Consider the following 18,701-nt stretch of genomic DNA (forward strand, 5'->3'; position numbering starts at 1 on the left):
GATATCCTTTAGTATGCTGTGTTACAGAATTAACTTTTCCTACAAGATACAGGGAGTGGAATTGTCAATTCTGTGTTTTGTTACTGGCTCATATTGGCCATAATCCTATAGTTCTAGATTAATTTTTCCTAGACATGTGTTACATATTTGAAAGAATGCAGAAACACAAGCTCATTTCTTAGTATGCTGATTTTTAGGTCTGTAAGAACTTTGTTCTCAGAACTAAGTTATGTTAATACCTTTTATTTCCTCATGTTTTCAGTGGGTTTCCTGTTTGAGAGAATAATCAGATTCAGTGAAGTGTGTGTGCAGAGCAGCCCCTGAAGATAATTGTCCCTGTCAGCAGAATAATTAAACAGGTTTGTGTTCGTGTGAATTCCATGGTTTCTAGGTGCTAAACGTGGTGCTGGTTTAAAGTTTGCATGTTGGTTTTTGTTTGTTTCAAGACAAAACACATTTGGAGGAAAACACAAACAGGTGTAGCAGTTCCAGACCTTGTGGAAATAAATATATTAATTTTTTTTCCACATAAAGGTTCTTCTGTGCATGGATTGATGATGTTCAAGTGGCTTAAAATATTTTTTAAAAAAGAGCATGGAATGATAGAATGATTTGGATTGAAAGGGACCTGAAATCACCTCATTCCAACCCCCTGCCATGGGCAGGACACCTTCCACCACGTTACTCCAAGCCTTATCCAGCCTTGAACATTCCTTGGGATGGGGCAGCCACAGCTGCTCTGTGCCAGGGCATCACCACCCTCACAGGGAGGAATTTCTTCTTGTCCTCTGTCAGTTTAAATCCATTCCCCCTTGTCCTGAAACTACATGCCCTTGTAAATTGTCTCTCTCATCTTTCTTGCAGGCTCCCTTCAGGTTCTGGAAGGCTGCAATTACATCACCCCAAAGTTTTCTCTTTTCCAGGCTGAACAATCCCAATTCTCTCAACCTTTCAAGATGAATTTTTTTTAAATGTTCTTTTCTTTCACTGCATCATTTTTGCAGGGCAGCCCTGGGGTCTGGGCTGTACCTGGCTGCGTGGGAGCTCTCCTGAGAGACCAGATGGTTGTTGCCTGCTGGCAGCATTCTCCAGCTTTGTTGTGCTTTTTACTGGAAGTATAAAAAAAATAATGGTATTTCCAAGCTTTTCTGGGGAAAAAAAAACAAAAAAAAAAAAGGGGGAAAACAGAAGGAAATCAGCGCTACCATGCTGCTCAGCTGTGTTCATCTGTGTTGATACCAAGCTGCCTCTGCAGACAGTCTAAGAGTTGGGTTTATTTGGTGAGTGAAAGGATGGTTTTTATGGGGCTCAGCTTCTCCTGTGTGAGGACAAGCCCATTAGTGGCTTTCACACCAGACATTTAAAAGAAGCATTGAGAATTGTGAATCAGGGTCTTGGCAAGGTTTGGAGAGTGCTTTTGCACTCTGGAGCAGTTCAGGTGCAAGATGGGCAATGGAGGATATAAGAAAAGCAGAAAAGAGCATATTGCCCAATCCCTTGTGGGGTTAGGAAACTGAACCTCAAACAAACATGCCTTTGCCCTCCTCAGGGACCTCCACCCTGACCCACCACCCACTTCTCCCTCAGCTCTTCCCCTTCTCATGTCCCTGCTACTGTCCCCTTTCCTTCAACAGAGGAGTTAAACACAAAAGAGTTGCATGAATTCTTGCCCGTGCATTTTCCTCTCTTATTTCCAAAATTAAAGTAAAATGATCGTTTTGCTGTATTGTTTATAACCTTTCTTGCAATTGCTTTATTTCTCCAGCAAAATCTTAAATTTTTTGTGTTTCTAACTGATTAACAACTTTTCACCTGCACCTCTCTGCAGCTCACTACCTTAGCTCACACTCTCACCATACTGAGATCTTTTTTCCCCCCTGCCTCTTATTTCAAGGCAAAACCTTGCTCAGCTTCTCATTAAAAATAAGATACAAAAGTGCTGTGCAATTGGTGAGCAGTTAAATTGGTGAGAAGACAGCCCAGCATTTAATTAAAATTGGCAAACTGGAGTTGTGTGCTGGCAGCACCTGGAATAGGAAGCTTCAGGTATTGTTCACTTTTCAGTAATTTGAGGATCTTTTCATAATAATAATTTGTGTATCTTTGTTGCTATGGGAATGAGTGGGAGAGCTGGAATTAAGTGTTATTACTCCTTTGTGCAATCAGAAGGGACAAGCCGCTGTGAAAGCAAAATTTCTTGTTTAGAAACATACAGCTCTTAGTAGCAATTCTAACTGACTTCAGTTTTTATGCAGTTCATGAAGGAGTTTTTTGAGGTAAGAGGATTTGATTTTAGTTTATTCAATGTCTGCCAGGATATATAAGGAAATACACAACTCAGCTTGGAAAGGGAGAAAAACAGATTTGAAGAAAAGTTAATTTTAGTGGTTTAATGTCTTGGGCAGCTATTACTTTGTATGTGCATTGAACACTCCTGCTTCAGGAATGTTTGTGGAGAGTGGAATGAGGTTGAGGGTGAGAGAGGAAGGGTTTTGTAGATGCTGGGTTTGGTTTGTTGATCCCTCTTCCCTAGGAAATGTGAGTGATGGGTGTTCGGACTCAGCATTTGCTGGATGCTACAAGAGCAAATACAAATGCACACAGGTCAGTCATTTTCTGTGTTTATGTGTGCCTTGCATGGACATATGAGCTGCATCTGGTATGAAGTCTGAATGATGCAAATCCAAATCAGACTTTATTAAAGAACTTGTATATTTTTAACCTCTGATGGTTCACAAAGAAAAGTTGTGGCGTAGTTGAATTTGGTTGGGTTTTTTTCCCTTCCGTTTTTCGTGCTAGGCAGTTCCAAGCGAAGGCTGTGATTTTTGATTAATGGTCTGATTTGAGGAACGGGGGCTTTTAAAAGGAAGAAGAAAAATCCCGGTGCTTTATTAACTCCCGGTTAATTATTATTGTGTCGGTAAATCGCGGTGCCGCTCTGGGGCGGTCACTGGCGACACCCGGTGGCCGGGAGCGGAATGACAGCCCCAGGGCTCTGGCCCCGATTTTTGGGCTTTTCCCCCCAAACCCTGGGCTTTAGGTGTGGCTGTTTGCTCAGCTCCTTGGGCTGCTGTCCCACAGCTCCAGCAGCGTGCAGAGGAGGCCACCTGAACCTGGAACCTCTGTGCACACACATGGCCTCTTACTAAATTCCTAATGCTGCTTTGGAAACTACGGGCTGAGCAAAAAATGTGTCTTGCTGTTGTCTGCCTGGCACTGTGGTGTCTTCCAGAAGGGAATCATGAGCCAGCTTATCTCAGAGTTGCTTGTTTCTCAGTCTGCCTTCCTATTTGGGTTCTTTGCTGTGCAAGGACAGTGCTGGGTGCCAGCCTGGCGGGGTTATAAAAGCAGATGGAGGCAGTTAAAGTTTTTACCCTCACTGTTAATAACTGGGAAATATTTTGTAAGATAAACTTTATGATTTCTGCTCCATATTTTATTTATGGTCAGTTTGTACTCTTAAACTCTTGTGCCAGTATTGTTCTTGAGTAGCTCCCCTCCCTCCCCAGCATTAATTCCTTTGATGTATTTGTAGATAGTAATAATTGTATCCCCTTCAGTCTCTGTCTTTGCCAAGCTACACAAGGCAAAGCATCCAGCTACTTCTTGTGGAATAAACATTCCATTACCTGCAGCATCTCACCCTTCCTTCTCTGCCCTCAGCAAAGTTCACTGCTGGGAGCCTGCTATGACCCTGTGAAATGTGGATTTACTTCAGCATTGAGAACAAACATGGCTTGAGAGCAGGGTGATTAAAATGCAAAAAGCTCTTGGCTTTGCTTTTTATCCCTGCATTATTTTGGGCAGCAGGCTGCTGAAGATGTTGGAAAGGTGTTTGTGGATCTCAGACAAGTAAATTCCCCACCTAGGTCTTCAGGATTTGTGGGTCCTAACAAAAACTTGGGAGTTCTGGTTTTGCCAGCAGGGATTGTCTGTGCTGCTGCATTCAGCAGATCTCTTGATCAGAAAATCTGGAGTATCAATACCTGCACACTTTCTCCTTTGTCCTTCCTTTTCATTATTTTATTTCTTGTGACTGAGTCCTAAATCACTTAAAGAGTGAAAAAACAGTTGAATGTGAACTTCCAGTGGAGTATGGAAGATCACTGTGCATTTGAGTGTCATGAAAAGTAAAAGCTGATTTTTTAAAAAAATCTTTTATGACATTGGTGAAGCTGCTGCTGGAGCTCCACGTATGGTTGGTTCCCTGTCTAAAGGCTCCTGAAAAAAAAGAGCTGAAGAAAGTGCCTTGCATGGCCTCAATGTCCACATCCTCCATGCCTTAGCATCTTTTGTGGAGATTCAAAAGTAAATTCTCCTGATCAGGATGAAGGCAACACAGCTCTGAAACCGTTTATTTCAGCCTCTTCCATCTTCCTGTTGTCACTTAGATGACATCTTTTCGTTTTGTCTGCTACAAAGCATTGAAGATTGAGCTTAGGGCATGATAAAGATTCAGCAGAGCCTCCAGCTGTCAGACTATGCACAAAGAGCGTGTTTTGGAAACTGATAGTCTGTGAACTGCCATGGGCACACAGGGATCTCAGGTTTCTCTTGTTGCTTTGAAACTGGAGAGGGTCTGACAAATTACCTTGACGTGGGGATGTTCTGGAGCAGCTAAATATAAAAAAAAATGGATGTTGTGGGATGTGACTGGCAAAGACACTTTAGTGATCTGCAAGTTCTGGGGAAGAAGATGAGGAAAATGAGGAGAAGTCGTTTTCCCTGCTTGGGCTTGGCAGATGTTTGTGCCTGTGCAACACATCTGGAACTGCAGAGAATTGCTTGGGCGGTGATATTATGTGACCGTGTTCACAGGGTTCTTAGATGAGGGAAGAGATGAGGATCTGACTCCATGTTTCAGAAGGCTTGATTATTTTATGATATATATTACATTAAAACTATACTAAAAGAATAGAAGAAAGGATTTCATCAGAAGGCTGGCTGAGAATAGAATAGCAAAGAATGATAACAAAGGTTTGTGACTCAGAGACTCTGTCCGAGCCAGCTGTGCTGTGATTGGCCATTAATTAGAAACAACCACATGAGACCAATCCCAGATGCACCTGTTGCATTCCACAGCAGCAGATAACCATTGTTTACATTTTGTTCCTGAGGCCTCCCAGCTTCTCAGGAGGAAAAATCCTAAGGAAAGGATTTTTCAGAAAAGATGCCTGTGACAATGTTAGAGTGGGGCTGAGAATTACCAAGCACACAAATGCTGTTTGTCTTGTATTCCCCTACATCTGCATTGAAGGAGAATCTTCTCACCTGTTCAGCAGTGACTGATGTAAGCTTGGGTTGTTAAGAAAAGAGTCCTGAAAACATAATAGTTTGTGTTTTGAAGAATGAGCTCTGATAATGAAGTGTACTTAAGGTAAATTACTGTTGTGAAAGAATTTCTGAAGTATTCCAGTAAATAAAACATTGACTTTATGTCATTGTAGGTATTTTGGCACCAGTGTGTGGTAGTAGAAGCTCTTTTTCCAATTACAGCAGTTTCTTTATATCCTTTTATTATGGTTGCTGCTAAATTCAGGCTGAAATTTCCCAGGCTTCCTGTGGTGTAGAAATAAATTATTTGGAAGAATTTCAGCAAGTTTTATTAATCTTTGGGAAGGCTTCTTACTTATTTCCAGGTTTCTTCTGTATGAGGATGCTGGTAGTAAATGACAGTGTCTAAATTGAAGGAAATAAATGGTGTTGTTTCAGAGTCACTAAATTATTCATGCAGCTGTGTAAGTAATTTTTTCCTTTCACCTTTCTCTGTAGGGTGGATCATTGGTGTTGCCTGTTCATGTGGTGTTTTGTTCAGCTTAAAATGGCCCTGAAAATCATCTCTCTTGGAGTCCTTTCTTGTAATCCCAAACTTGGAAGGGCACCAGAGCACTTTGTGAGTGTGGAATTTGCAGGTGCACCACGGTGTCACAGTGACTTTTGCATTGTATTTTGCAGTGTGGACATTCAGAACAAGGCTTCTTGTGTGACAGTGTGCTGCTGGCTGTACTCACTGATGTTTGTGTGCACAAGGATTGTGGATTGGGCAAGCACTGTCCTTGTTTCACTGATTGGGAGGGTGAGGAGTGAATGTTGGCCCTGGCTGGGAATTGCTCAGCAAGGTGTTCTGCCACAGTCAGGACTTGTTCAAACCCACTTAGATAAATCCTTTATTTCTGTCTGGTTTGAGATGACCACCTCAGTGCCCAGTCAGACAGCAGAGCTGTTGGACCCCTTCACAAAGCAAAATGCTGTTTGTGAGCAAGAACATCCTCTGAGCTGCTCGTGGCTGCTGTGCTGAAGTGTGAATGCATCAAAACTGAATGCTGCATGCAGGTGACCATTGTAGCTCATGTCTGAGTGCCAGCAGCTGTGGCTGTCTGTTATTTGAGAGGCTGATGAGCCCTGGATCCCCTTTCCCTTGTTTGTGGTCACGAGAATCATCTCGGCGCGATGCGTTCGGTGGGAGGTGCTCACAGGAGAAAGGAAATGGCTTTTCTGTGGTGGCTGTGGTCTGATGAGATAAGCACAAGTGCAGAAGGCTGAGACTTGGATTCTCTTCAAGGTCTGCAGCAGACTGGCAGGATAGCTGTGGTTCCATTACAGGAGCAGGCACAGGGCTCATCTTTGGCCCCCCTGTCTCAGTGCAAGAACCAGGGCCCAGCACCAGGACAGCTTCCCTGTTCTACACAATCCACATGAGGATGCAGCATTTGTTGTTCACCTGTTCAGAAGCTTCTGAGAGTGCAGTTTAGGCATAGATGAGCTTTCAGCGTGTCTTTAAATACAGTATTCTTTGCCAGAAAAAAAAAAAAAAAAAGAAGAAAACATAATATATAGAATTTAGAATACAAACAGCCCGATTGCAGTATCTCTTTCTGTAATTTCCCCTTTGCCTGGGACTCTTTCAGACCTGCCTTTATGAAATAGGATTGCTTCTGCTGCAGCTTGATCTGAGAATAGCCATGAGAGCAAAATAGAGCATCTCTTATCCTCTTATTACTCCTTTATTGGATGACCACCTCACGCACACCTGGATGCAGTCACATCCTCTGCCTGGGGAGGTCACTGCAAGGAAAGCTCCCCCTCACAGGAGGCTCCTGGCTGGCTCCAGCTGCTCATGGCACAGTGGGATTTCAGGGACAGCTGCCTTTGTGGCTCCTCTGTTGGTAGGTCTGTGTCACAGGCATGGAATTGGATGAAAAGAGAGATTGAAAAAGGGATGTTCTCAAATGTGTTTGAATTATTGTTTTACACAGTTTCTTAGAGTGTTTAGAAACTATGTTTCCCATATTTATGCCAGGGTCATCTAAATTGTTCTAGAGAAAGTAGGTTAGCAATCTGAGCATTGTATTTTAATAAATTTGCCTTAATTTTGAAGCTAAAATTTGTAATTTGGCATTTTTATGGTTTTGTATAGTGCTCTCTACCTTATTTGAGTTTTTTAATTGTACATTGGATTATTCTACGCTTTTTCAATTGGTCATCTGACATTCTCTTTGGTTCATGTATTTCTGTCAATAGGCTTTCAGTTACTCAAGCTTGAATGTTAATTCATTGCACTTTGGACCTGAAGGCATGCCTAAATGTTCTAGATCTCCACCATATTTTCCAGTGTTGCAAAATCAGGATAGGTCTTTCTAGTTTGAATGCAGAATCTTACACCAAAAAAACCCAATCTGAAAATTTTCTTTTGATGAAAATAATCATTGTACGGTTTTTCTGATCTATGCATTTAAAGCTATGCTTGATCTAGTTCAGAAGTTGTTTTTGCATTCTCTCTTTATGGATGTCCAGTATAATATAACAAAAAGATGTTTTGTTTCTGCATTGATGTGAACACTTGCTTATGTCCCCAAAAGATGAGTTCAGAACAGTTGTAGTTTCCATTTATATATTTTTTTAAAAATTATTGAATCCCAAAGCACTGAGCACCTGGGCCTTTTTCCCTTTATTCTTTCTTACCTCTGACTTTTACTTTTTCCCTCCAGCCAATGCTGTTTAAGGCCATTTCCTTGGTTCTCTCTCCCACCTACAGCTCCTCTCTCCACTGCTAACCAGGATTGTACCCCAAAGCTCGCTCCTGGTGGGAGGGCAGGAATTGATTTCATGAAAGGCAAGTAGCTTGCTAGACCTAATTTTTTTGATCTTCCCATAGACTTTGTGTTTTATCTTTTTCCTCCTTTCTATTCTACTGATACAATTTTCTCTGTACTGCAAATGAAGAATTACATGGAGCTTCTTTCTGACTGTGCCTTACATTTGGAAGCGAGATGTAGCTGATAGGAGAGGATGAAATAATTCTCTTGGCAGCTACATCTTGTCTCTGCACTTTAGTGTAGCCTCTCGTGCATTTTATTCCCTTCCTGATGACTAAATGCTCTTTGCCTTCAGCAGGCTTTATGGGCATGCTGGAAAAACCCTCTGCTTTGGTGAAACAACAAACCAGGCTGTGGGAGAATGTGTGCTGGAGAAACTGAGCGTTCCTGAGGGGTGTTTTGGGCTTCCCCTCTGTGCTCAGGTCATTTGCTGGGGAGTGGTGCCAGTGAGGAGGGGTCTCTGCAGGCTGCTGAACTGGGGCAGTGCAGCCCTGATGTGTTCTCCCTTGTTGTTATTATATTGCTGAGGTTCTGTATTGTTGGAGTTTTGTACCTCCTCGATGTTTCTCATAGGTATCTCCTCCAGGCACTGACTCTTCCTTGTTCTCACAGCAGCCAACTGACTCCAGTCCCCCTCAGCCAACCAATCCACTCTTTTATAGCACTCTTCTGACTGGCTACAGCTGTGGCCTGTCAACATCAGGCCTGTTCCCAATCTCTAATAATTGGCTCAGCTGCAACTCTTTAGGGGATAAGATTACTTTCTATATTACCTTTATTTACTTATGTTCTATCCCCCTACACTCCCTGCACTGGGGTAGTGCAGCAGTGATGTGTTCTGTCCTTCATTGGAGAAATGCAGCAGTGATGTGTTTGTTCTCCCTGCCTTGGCAGCTCTGATGTGTTTGTTCTCCCTGCTTTGGAGGAGTGCTGCTTTGATGTGTTTGTTCTCCCTGCACTGGGGTAGTGCAGCAGTGATGTGTTCTGTCCTGCATTGGAGAAATGCAGCCCTGATGTGTTTGTTCTGCCTGCACTGGGGCAGTGCATCCCTGATGTGTTTGTTCTGCCTGCACTGGAGCAGTGCATCCCTGATATGTTTGTTCTCCCTGCACTGGAGCAGTGCATCCCTGATGTGTTTGTTCTGCCTGCACTGGAGCAGTGCATCCCTGATGTGTTTGTTCTCCCTGCACTGGAGCAGTGCATCCCTGATGTGTTTGTTCTGCCTGCACTGGAGCAGTGCATCCCTGATGTGTTTGTTCTGCCTGCACTGGAGCAGTGCATCCCTGATGTGTTTGTTCTGCCTGCACTGGAGCAGTGCATCCCTGATGTGTTTGTTCTGCCTGCACTGGAGCAGTGCATCCCTGATGTGTTTGTTCTGCCTGCACTGGAGCAGTGCATCCCTGATGTGTTTGTTCTCCCTGCACTGGAGCAGTGCATCCCTGATGTGTTTGTTCTGCCTGCACTGGAGCAGTGCAGCTCTGATGTGTTTGTTCTGCCTGCACTGGAGCAGTGCATCCCTGATGTGTTTGTTCTCCCTGCACTGGAGAAATGCATCCCTGATGTGTTTGTTCTCCCTGCACTGGAGCAGTGCATCCCTGATGTGTTTGTTCTCCCTGCACTGGAGCAGTGCATCCCTGATGTGTTTGTTCTGCCTGCACTGGGGCAGTGCAGCTCTGATGTGTTTGTTCTGCCTGCACTGGGGCAGTGCAGCTCTGATGTGTTTGTTCTCCCTGCACTGGAGCAGTGCATCCCTGATGTGTTTGTTCTCCCTGCACTGGAGCAGTGCATCCCTGATGTGTTTGTTCTCCCTGCACTGGAGCAGTGCATCCCTGATGTGTTTGTTCTCCCTGCACTGGAGCAGTGCAGCTCTGATGTGTTTGTTCTGCCTGCACTGGGGCAGTGCAGCTCTGATGTGTTTGTTCTCCCTGCACTGGCAGCTCTGCTGTTCCCAAATGCAAACCACATGTGCTGTGCATGCAGGAGCTGCCTCCCGCTGCCCAGAGCTCTGGGCTTGTTCTCAGCTTGCTCTGGAACTTGTAATAATTGGGAAAATTAAGGGAGGGTCTGCTTGTATTGTTTGTGGTAGGAAAGAGCCGTGCAAGATTTCATCTGCTGCTGTTCAGATCCCTTGCTATTTTTGGTGTTTGACCTCTGCAGAGAAGATTGCCAGAACTACAGGTCTCTTTCATTTTTATTACGTGTTTCTACCCTCCTGCTCGTAAGTTACTCATATGTTAGTGATTAAATCTTTGAGAATGTGCCATTTTTCCCTGTATTTTTCAAAGGAAAATTTGTATTTCTATATATTTTTGAGCTAACATTCCCTTTTGGAAAGGAGAACTTGGCAGCATCTTCTGTACACCACTCAAAGGAAAAGGGAAATAACTTATGATTTGCTGGTTTATCTTTTGAAAACGTTCTGGATTGAAGAGGACTGATGAGCCTGTTGGCTTGAACTGAAGCTGCAGAGTTTAGAATGCTGCACAAACAGCACAGCAGTAAGTGCTGGGACAATGTTAAGTTTAGTTTGTGCAGATAGGTGCTTGCTTTTTATTTCTCCTCCATTGGAAAGGGCTGCCTTCAGCACAGCTGTTTGCTTCTAGTCTTGCTGTGTGGTTGTTTCCACACTCCACCAGTGAAAAACACATAACAAAGGCATCTGAAAATCCTGTCCTGCCTCTTTGGCATCACTTCCACTTCGTGCCTTCTATTCTAAACATTGAGTTTATTTCTTTTTTAAAGGAGCCTTGTAGGATGCCCTGGAGGTCAAAATATTTTAGGTTATTTCAGAGAATGGTATTTATTCTGAGTTCCCAAGATGTAATGAGTTTTGAGTGTCCTTCCAGAAGCTTATTGTTTCTGGTAGTTGTGGTATCCAGGGGATGTGCAGGGGTTGCATGTAACTGTGTACTTAATTCATGGAACAGATCACCTGAGTGTAGTTCCAAGTCTGGATATAATAATATAGAAGTTTCAGGTTTAATTTGTAAAAGGTGGCTTTTCCTGGCTCAGGGGGTGCAGGTGTGGATGCAGCTGAAAGATTCATTCCAGGTAAGGAATGGTGATCCCAAGGATGGGATTGCACCTCTATGTCAAGCACGAGTGACTGGCCAGAGCCAGCCACCTTCAGCCAGGTGCTGGAGTGTCATCCCAGTGGTGGTGGGGGTGTCCTGGCACCTTGGCATCCCTGCATTTTGTCAGTGTTGAGACTGTAGATACAGACTGTGGGTGACTTTGCTGGAGAAACTGAAAACCTGAATTTAACTAATTAACTCATATCCTGAGCAGAGGAGGATGTATGGGGAAAGAAGAGCTTTTGGCCAGTGCCCTCTGTGATTTTTCTGAGACTGGAGTAGTGCAAGAGCAAGCTGTTGGTACAACCCTTTGTGTCAGAGAGTTTGTCACACAGACATGAGCAGTTCTCCTCTCTGATCAAACTGGCTGTTGTGCTGTGTCCAGAACATTTCAGGCTCTGATTTTGCCAAAGGATTCTTTGGAAAACAGATACCTCTGTTGTTGAGCTTAAGGAACTGAAAGTGCTTTAGTGCAGATGAGCATGTGCTCTGTAGGTGGCTGCAGTCCAGTGCTTAGTTATCTCCTATTGTGTTTGGAAGACCATTGTTTCCTATTTGTCTCATAAATTTAACACAGATCCTATTCCTGCCATTTAAACTTTCCCATCAAAATACAACAGTGACTTCCCCTTCTGAAAAGGAAGGGCTGGCAGCTACACCCTGAAGTTTGAGCAGGAATTGTTTATATAACCTTCAATCACAATTTCATAATAGTCTGAAGACTTTCTTGCTAAAGCAGACATTTTACTGAGTTTTTAGCAAAAACCTGGCTGCCATGGAACACAAGTCTGAGTTGTTGCAGTGGAAATAGAATTGAACCTTCACCTTCCTGATGGTAGAAATTGCATTTCTGTCTGAAAACATGAACATCATTTTCTGGTAGTTCAGAATAGCTGTAGTTAAGTCATTCTGGGCAAAAGCTTAGGAGTTGTGTTGAGCTAATTTTATTTCCCAGAAAATATTATTAAAACTGAATGAACCTCCTTTTTCAGACTCTGGCTTTTTACAACTTCTGGGTATTTGCAGAGTTCCCTCACCTTCCCCAGCAGTAAAAGCTCTGACATGAGCCTTGTAGAAACTGCTTATTGAAAGATACTCTCTATCATAGTCAGTAATATTTAAACAACTGCAGCTTGCCTTCCAAATGGATGACATTTGTCGGGAACATGTCTGTTTGAGTTTACTTGGCCTTTTGAGTAGACTAAGTCTGAATATTTAGAGCTTAAAATTCAGGTCAGCTTGGAAAACTATATTTTTCTTACAAGAAATTCACAGAGAGAACCAGATTTTTTTAGTAACCATAGCACTGCAGGAGAGCTGGTTTACGAAAACTCCTTTCCCCACCCTCAAGCATGTGTGTTTGAAACTCTATTTAAATAGAACCTTCCATTGTAATTCTTCAGTAAATTGAATTAAGCAGTTTTCCTAATTAATAATGTTAAAAATATTTTGTTTCTTCAGTTAATATTATTAATTTGCATGGCTGTTTAACAGTTTTGTGTTTAAGCAGCGTGGCAAACAGCGTTTGGGAGCAGTTGGCTTTATGTAATAGTTCTAGTAAAAGCTTGTTTCATTTGAGGACATACCCAGAAAAGTAAGGAAGGAACAAGTTCTGTGGGTAGGTTGTGCACAGGGTAATGCCAGAAAACACGTTCAACTTCTTTGCTTCAGAGGGGGAAGGAGTTTCCACAGGATGTCTGCATTTTATGGCAGAAATGCCTGGTAGATGTGCTCTGAAAGGTTGCTTTGATGTAGAAGATTAACCTGGGGACCTCATTGTCAGGATATTACTGAGGCAAATCGCTTAGTGAGATTATTTGTGACTTGGGAATTAAGTTTTTATGTGTGCCTGCTTAAGCTGTTTTTTAAGAATTTGCTGGTTTGTCACATGGTGTCGTGAATATTTGTGTACACCAAACCAGAGGAGGGAAAGCAAACCCCTGAAACCACAAACAATGCCAAGAAGGGGGAAAAAAAAGCAGAATGCAGCTTTGTCATAGCAACTTCTCCTTTGTTTTTGGTCTCTCATGGGCAATTAAAATAATTGCAACTAAAGCAAGTAATACATGGAAACTTGCACATTCCACCCCTAAAAATCCAGGCTGGAGAATTTGCAGAAAAATTGATGATAGAACAGCTGGGTAGGCATGAGAATGTTTTCTCACATTCTGTGTCTGCCTGATTTTTTTATTCCATTTCTCTTTGGATTTTTTTCTTTAAAGGGTCATTTCCTGCATATGGTACCTGGGACTGGCTGCTGGTCCAGACCTTAAGGAGATACCAGTACCAGTGAGAAATCACTGGAGTGTTGACCCCTTAAAACCTGCTGTGATTCCCTCAATATTTGGGTTTGGATTCTTTTTGAACACAGAATAGTGGTCTCATTGAACCTGTGGTCTTGTCAGAAGTGGATGACTGTAAGAACATACCTACATCTTGCTTTAAAAAATGGTTGTAGTTTGTGAATCACTAAAATTATTGCAAATATCTCTTTAAAATGTAAATGCTGCGGTGCTTTTCTTGACTCTGGATTGATGGAGTCTTTATTGCAATTACAGAATAGACTTTTCTGTTGTGTTATAGAAAGGAAAAGTATGTCTTTCCTTTTTTTTAGGGCATATTTCAGAAGTGAATCTGTGAGAGAATCCAAGAGAATTTTGTTTAATTTTGGTTTTGCTGGGTGAAGTTTGCATTTGTGTGCATTGCTGAAATAGTTTGGGTTTCTAGGAGGGTTCAGTAGTGCCAGAGAGGAATTGCCTCTGAAGGGAAGATTTTTATCAGCTGCACTAAAAGTTCTGTGGTTTTACAGGAGGCTCAGAGAACCCTGAGGTGCTTAATTGCAGTGAGTTCCACAGGTGACATTGCCTGTTCAGGTGGTCCCTGATACCCTGCCAGGTGTTTCTGTGCGTCATTGGGCACCTAAATACTTGTGAAATTACCTCACCAGGCCATTTCAGGCTGCAGTGCTGTGTCATTTTGGTCTTGCTCTCTGCCTGCCCTGTGCACGTCCCTCAGCACAGCAGTTCACTGAAGAAGTCTCCTGGAGCTGTGGTGGCGCAGCTGTTTGTGGGCTGTGCTTCCTAGAACAGAACTTTCTCCTCCTCAGGTACAGGGGGTGACTTCATTCTGTTTCCACTTGTGGAGAGCATCATGTTACTTTATAAAAATAATAAAGCAAATTTAGCTGAGTGATTTTCCCAGATAGACTGTTTAATCTGTTAAGGGGATTATCTGGTGTAGTGCTTACAGACACGAGAGACTGAACTCCTTGAATCAGGGAGCCCTTTCCTGTCCTGTGCTCCTGTGAATGAAGTTGTGCTGGGGAGGACATGGGGATAATTGAATTTTATCTCCATGCATCACCTCTGCACAAGATGCTTCCTCATATGAGTTTTTAAAGCTAACCCTGTTGAAGAATGTTGAAGAATGTAATTCTAGAATTTTTTAAAGCTAACCCTGTTGAAGAATGTAATTAGAGCTCTCCTTGGCTTTTATTTGCTGCAGGTTGCTGGGGGGATGTCGGCAGTGGAGCAGGTGGAGCAGCAGCTGGCGGGGCTGCGCATCGCCCGGCGCTGTGTGCCCAGCGAGGAACCCGCCTACCTGCTGGACATCCACACCTCCGGAGCTGCCCAGCCCGGGGCCAGCCCCCTGGTGGCCGTGTCCTGCTCCAATGAGTCCCTCAGGGTGTACGACGGGGACACGCTGCGCCTCCTGCGCGAGTACGGCGCCCGCGGCGGGGCCCTGGCCGGGGTCAGGTTTGCGCACACCTCTGCCAGCCTGCTGTTCTCAGCCTGCAGCCAGGGCACGGTGAAGTGCTGGGACGTTCGCTCAGCCATGCAGAAACCAGTGCAGGTGTTCAGTGGTTATCCCTCCAACGTCTTCATCAGCTTTGACATCAGCTGCAGCGACCTCATCGTGTGTGCCGGAACGGAGAAGGTTGAAAAGGACACGTTTCTGGTGTTTTGGGATGCAAGAGGCATTACAGACTGTGCCAGTGCCACCAAAGAGCCCTTGGGAGTCTATTCTGAAAGTCACAACGATGACATCACCAAAATCTGTTTTCATCCTGTGGAACCCAATTTGGTTGTGTCTGGCTCGACCGATGGCTTGGTGAATGTGTTTGACATCAACAAGGACAATGAAGATGATGCTTTGATATCCACTTGCAATTCAGATTCCTCAGTGAGTTCTCTTGGCTGGGCTGGGGAGGATTACAAGCAGGTCTATTGCATGACGCACGATGAGGGGTTCTGCTGGTGGGACACGGCTCGGCTGGACACCGAGGAGCCCATAACCCTGCTGCACGTCCTGGATGCCAGAGAGGCAGTGAGCGCTGAAAACCACAGCCTGCAGTACCTGGTGGGAGGCTTCTACCACGAGAAGGCAGGGAAACTCTTCCTGCTCGGGGGAGCCGCCACAGGAGACGTGCACCTGCTCAGCTGCAGCACTGAGGGCCTGAGCCTGGTGGGGACCCTGCGTGGGGGACACGCGGCCACCGTGCGCTCCTGCTGCTGGAGCCCCACGGAGGAGTCTCTGCTGACGGGGGGAGAGGATGCTCAGCTGTTGCTATGGAAACCCGGGGCTGTGGAAAGGTCCCTCGCAAAGAAAGCATCTCTGAAGATCTCTTCTTCCGTGCAGAAGAGAGTGAGAGTTCACAACACCTCCCTCAAAAGCAGGAAAAAGTGAATTGCCTGAAGTGAGAATCTCTGCTGTGTAGAGCCTTCCTGGTGTTTAATCTCTCCAGGCAATACTTGGCCGTGTTTTATTTGGAGGTTTTCTGTGGAAAAAAACTGTGGTGCTTAAATTCCCCCTGGGAATGTATTTCAGTCATCAGAAGAATGCCTTTTATTTTTTTTTAAGTTCCTAATATTAATCAGACAAGAGTAAATGTTTGCTCCTGAGTTCTTGAGCAACAGATGCTAAATCATATTATATAAAACTGTTTCTGTGGTTATTTAATGTTTCAGACAATGTTTTAAATGTGTAATACAGGCCTATGGCTTGCAAAGTTTGTTATCTTCCCAGTGATATTCCCCTGGCACATTTTAACAGCTTTTGTATTCCATGCTGTATCCTGCTTTCTTCACAGAAAACTTAATGAAATTGCTCAATTTAGTAAAAGATTTTATGTCACATCTTAATGCCTGAAGGAATTACTTCTTGATGAAACAGAAAATAAGTAGTTTTGCACTGTCACATCACTGGTTTAGAACAAGCTCATAAAGAAGCAGCTGATAGAGCCATCTTTTTCATAGCAGATATGAATGTATTCAACCAAACAGCAGCTAATTTGTATGAGTATGAGAACTGTTCAACTGGCATTATTTCCTGCATGAAAATACCCAAGAATTTTTGCAAGCAGCTTCATTCTCTCCTCCTAAGTGCACCTGGAAGAGTGGGGAGATCTTTGGTGGGTTGGAGAAATTGATGGATGTAATTACATCAGTGGTGCTTAAAATCCCAAACACTGGTTTGAAAGAAACTGGTGTCACGTGCTGAGTGGGGATGCTGAAACCCAAAAATGAACACTGCCTTCAGAGTTATGAAGGAACAGACTGATGTGAGGAGACTTCACCAAAACCTTTCAGAGGTTGGCTGGGTCCTTTAAGAAAAGTTTCTCTCTGCAGAGAGGTTTGTGCTTGGACATCTCCCCAGGAGAGCTTTGTTTTATTATTCCACCAAATACCCACTGAGTGGTGACAAAACCAGCCCTGTGCTTGTAAAATGGGTGAGACTTCATGTTTATTCTGCTTTGCTGGCAGACTCCAACCTGTGCTCCTGGCTCTGCATCACCTCCAGCCCTCCCAGGAGCAGGCAAATGGTGTTGGTGTTTAGGCTGTAGTTACACATGTGCACTACAACTGAAAGCAGCACCAGAGAATTTAAGAATTGCTCTCTTATAGATTAGCTGGCAAAGGATTTAAGAGGGGTTGGGTTTATTTTTTTTTTTCCCTGAGAGTAGATGGGCAATTCTTTCAGAACAACTCCTGAACATGAGGTTTAGAAGGTTATCCTGGAGTTTAGAAACAGTTTCTGAGGTACAGAACATACTCCAGTGTGTGGTTACAGCTGTGCTGAAGACGCCTGAATCATCTCTGGAATTGAATCCTTTTCAACCACAAGTATTGAGTTTCCACGTGATTTTTCACAAACTGTTAATACCCTTTAGCCACAACTGTGAATCCATTGTTGGTTTGGGTTTGCCTGATGGTGATAAGTAAGATGATTCACTTGGTTTTGTTACTGCTGGTTATTTAAAAGTGCAGCTTCAATTTGAAAATCACAGCTCTCTACACCTTTTCTGTCATTTGTGTTAAATTTGTGTGGTCCCCAACATCCTTATCTGTTGCTTTCCAGATTACATTGTGCTATTTTGAGATGAGGTGGGCACTGAGTGCCAGGGCTATGATGCACCTGGATCATGTGCCCTCTCAAGATTTATTATCCCAGGTTTTTTGCCTGTTGTGTAAGTGAGTGGACCAAGAGTTTCAGACTGAATTCACTGTAAAGCCCACATGGGCCTGACTTGATTCAGTGCCAAATTGAGGATGGGGAACTGAAGGATGATTCTGAGACTTATTTCATTGCAGGTACAGTGTATAACTTGCTTTTTAGGTGTTTATCCACTCTCTCCCTGGTATTTGACACATTCATTGGAGTGAAGTCGTTGGGTCTGTCTCATGCTTGATTTCTTGAAGACAGGTTTGTGTGCACGAAGAGAAATGCACAGAGAGGGAGAGAAATGCACAGAGGGGGAGCTTGTGCTTGTCCCACTTGCTTTCAAGGGTCTGCTGAGTGAAATTCCAGTGTGCTGAGCCAGCTGCCTCGGAATTAAAGCAGCAGAGGTGGGAGTCTGGGACTGAAGAGTTTGCAGTATGCAACCTGTGCCTGTTGTCTTGTTCCTGGATGAGGTGGATATTGATTTGTTCTGTATCAGTCACAACTGAAGCCATTAGTTTCTCTGGGAAGCTGATTTCTCCCTTTTACGTGCATAACAGAAATAGCAGCAGAAGGGAAAAAATGTGTGTCTGTATCTTAAAATTCTGCAAAGGCACAGCAGCTGTCACGAGACTGAGGCTTGTGTTGCCTCTGAAAATACTCAGTTTTGTTGTTCCTCTTTTTCTTTTGTGTTGACTTCATTTCAGGTTAATACCCACAAAATAAACATAGATGGAAACCACATGTGAACAAGTAATTAGCACTGCTGGCTTCTGTAGGCTGCAGACAGTATTTCACAGACCACAGAGCACAGGCAGAATCCATGTGTGATCACATAAATAATAATAGACCCAAAATCAGGTTAACTTGTCCGACAGTATTTAATCTCTTGGTTTAATTTTGATATCTCAAAGTTGGCTTCAGCATTGGTAAGAAACTCTGAGTCATGGAATCACAGAATGGTTTGGGTTGGAAGGGACCTTTAAAGGCCATTTAGTCCAAACCCCTGCAAGGAGAAGGGACATCTTCAATTCATCCAGGTTGCTCAGAGCCCCATCCAACCTGGCCTTGAATGTTTCCAGAGATGGGGCAT

General features: G+C 43.7%; 1 protein-coding gene across 2 annotated transcripts; it reads left to right on the forward strand.

The window, feature by feature from the left end:
* The first annotated feature begins 202 nt into the window (after positions 1–202).
* Positions 203–16,977, forward strand: WDR89 (WD repeat domain 89). Of its 2 annotated transcripts, none has more exons than XM_054286825.1 (2): positions 203–359; positions 14,675–16,977. In XM_054286825.1, the coding sequence occupies exon 2, from the start codon at positions 14,687–14,689 to the stop codon at positions 15,854–15,856; it is 1,170 nt and encodes a 389-aa protein (XP_054142800.1). In that variant the 5' UTR covers positions 203–359; positions 14,675–14,686; the 3' UTR covers positions 15,857–16,977. The 2 variants fall into 2 exon arrangements, with proteins under 2 accessions (XP_054142800.1, XP_054142801.1); XM_054286826.1 differs by lacking the exon at positions 203–359 and adding an exon at positions 14,519–14,588 and having other exon boundaries at positions 14,636–16,977.
* Positions 16,978–18,701: the final 1,724 nt, after the last annotated feature.

The sequence above is a fragment of the Melozone crissalis genome, unplaced genomic scaffold, assembly GCF_028551555.1.
Source record: "Melozone crissalis strain CALT ecotype California unplaced genomic scaffold, PUWL_Pcris_2 ptg000056l_1, whole genome shotgun sequence".
NCBI classification, from domain to species: domain Eukaryota; kingdom Metazoa; phylum Chordata; class Aves; order Passeriformes; family Passerellidae; genus Melozone; species Melozone crissalis.